This window comes from Sturnira hondurensis, unplaced genomic scaffold (genome assembly GCF_014824575.4).
Source record: "Sturnira hondurensis isolate 20B ecotype Veracruz unplaced genomic scaffold, ASM1482457v3 Scaffold0014973, whole genome shotgun sequence".
In the NCBI taxonomy this organism is placed as follows: domain Eukaryota; kingdom Metazoa; phylum Chordata; class Mammalia; order Chiroptera; family Phyllostomidae; genus Sturnira; species Sturnira hondurensis.
In genome coordinates this window covers 1-1630 of record NW_028087604.1, presented here as the reverse complement: position 1 = coordinate 1630, position 1630 = coordinate 1, and the positions used below count along the sequence as shown (strand labels likewise).

At 45.6% G+C, this 1630-nt stretch overlaps 1 protein-coding gene across 1 annotated transcript; it reads right to left on the bottom strand.

The window, feature by feature from the left end:
• Positions 1–830: 830 nt before the first annotated feature.
• On the bottom strand, positions 831–1624 carry LOC118999596 (charged multivesicular body protein 4c-like). The gene has a single exon (XM_037064222.1). It carries the CDS (start codon positions 1530–1532, stop codon positions 921–923), a length of 612 nt encoding a protein of 203 aa, XP_036920117.1. The 5' UTR covers positions 1533–1624; the 3' UTR covers positions 831–920.
• Between the last annotated feature and the right edge of the window lie 6 nt (positions 1625–1630).

Here is a 1630-nt window from a genome sequence, read left to right as displayed (position 1 = left end):
ACACAGCTTCCTAAGCAGCTGAATCACACTCAGGAGACCCACGCTCAGTGGTGTGAGTTCCTAGTGCTTTCAGACATTCTGGGAAATGCATCCACTGCCCCATTCGGGTGGAGCTTAATTGGCATAATAAACATCAATTTAAAATCCTTTAAGATCTCCAATGACAAACTCACGTGAAACTATGTGTACACTTGCACAGGACTGCCCCACATGACATCTCTCCTACTAGAGACACAATGTATTTCCATCTACTGTTGGGACCATATCCACTAACATGGAAAGACAGCCCACTTGCACTTGCACAGAATAGAGTTATTCTTCCAGCTATCGCAGACACATCTCTCTTAGATGGCTTATAAATGATTGTATGTTTTATAGGTGAACGGATGTCCATTTCTTGTCAACAAACAGAGAGAGCACCAGCTATGTTCCAGGACTGGGATTCAGTAGTGAGCAAGACAAGGGCACCTTCCATCCTTGTGGAGAGGTCCTGCAAAATGCCACCAGGAGTCCCTTTCCATCCCTACTTCTGTCTGGCATGACTCCTTTCTTTATTCTTTAACTTTTATTTACAAGGCTTAAAAGACAATTATTCATCCAGTGTAAATGTGAAACGGGATTGAGCGCAGGCCTGCGAACCAGACGATCACAGTTCGATTCCCAGTCAGGGCACATTCCTGGGTTGCAGGCCAGTTCCCGGCAGGGGCCAGTTCTCAGCAGGGGATGCACGAGAAGCAACCATACATTGATGTTTCTCTTCCTCTCTCCTTCCCTTCCCCTCTAAAGATAAATAAATAAAATATTTTAAAAAATAAAAAAAAGTGTGAAACAGGGTCTCTGTTAACTTCTGAACTTGGCAAAAATATTTTATGTCCTATGTAGAGGTTATTAATTTAGGCATCAAAAAATTCCATTTTCATTTAAGTAGCCCAAGCTGCCAAGTGTTTGATGTCATTCTCCTCTTCTGCTCTCCTAGAAGAGACTGCTTGGGACTTCTGTGCATTGGATGGCGTGCCCCTCATTCTACCTGGCATTCTGTCTGGCTGTGCTGGGAGGGGAGAGGAAGACACATGTGGAAGTCGAATACTTGTCATCTTCTTATTTAATTCTTCCTGCTCCAGTTCTTCCAGTTCTGCCATCAACTCATCATCCTCATCAAAGTCATCGCCAAATCCAACCTGCTGAGAAAAGGCTTCTGAGATTTCCTGGGCAAAATCCTGTTGCTCTGTGATCTCTTGCATCAAATCATCTATTTTATTCAGATCCGTGTTTTCATGAACTGCTCTCATCACCTTGGCCGCCAAGCCCATGTTCCTCGGCACCTCAGCATTGGTGTGTGAGTTCTCTAGGGCTTCTCTCTGGAACTCGATTGTGGACAGTGTGCCATCAATCTGAGTGAGCTGCTTCTCAAACCTCTTCTTTCTCTTCAGTGCCTGCAACGCAGCTCGCTTATTGTGCGTGCCATGCTTCTTGGCCAGGATGAGTTCTCTCTGGATGTGGTTTTCCAAGTACTCCTGTTTCTTGTCTAGCATCTCCTCAGTCTCCCAAAGTCAGGCCAGGGCTTCCTGGGAGCTGGGAGCCGCTTGGCTCTTAGAAGAGCCTCACCCTTTAAAGAACCTGCCCAACTTGC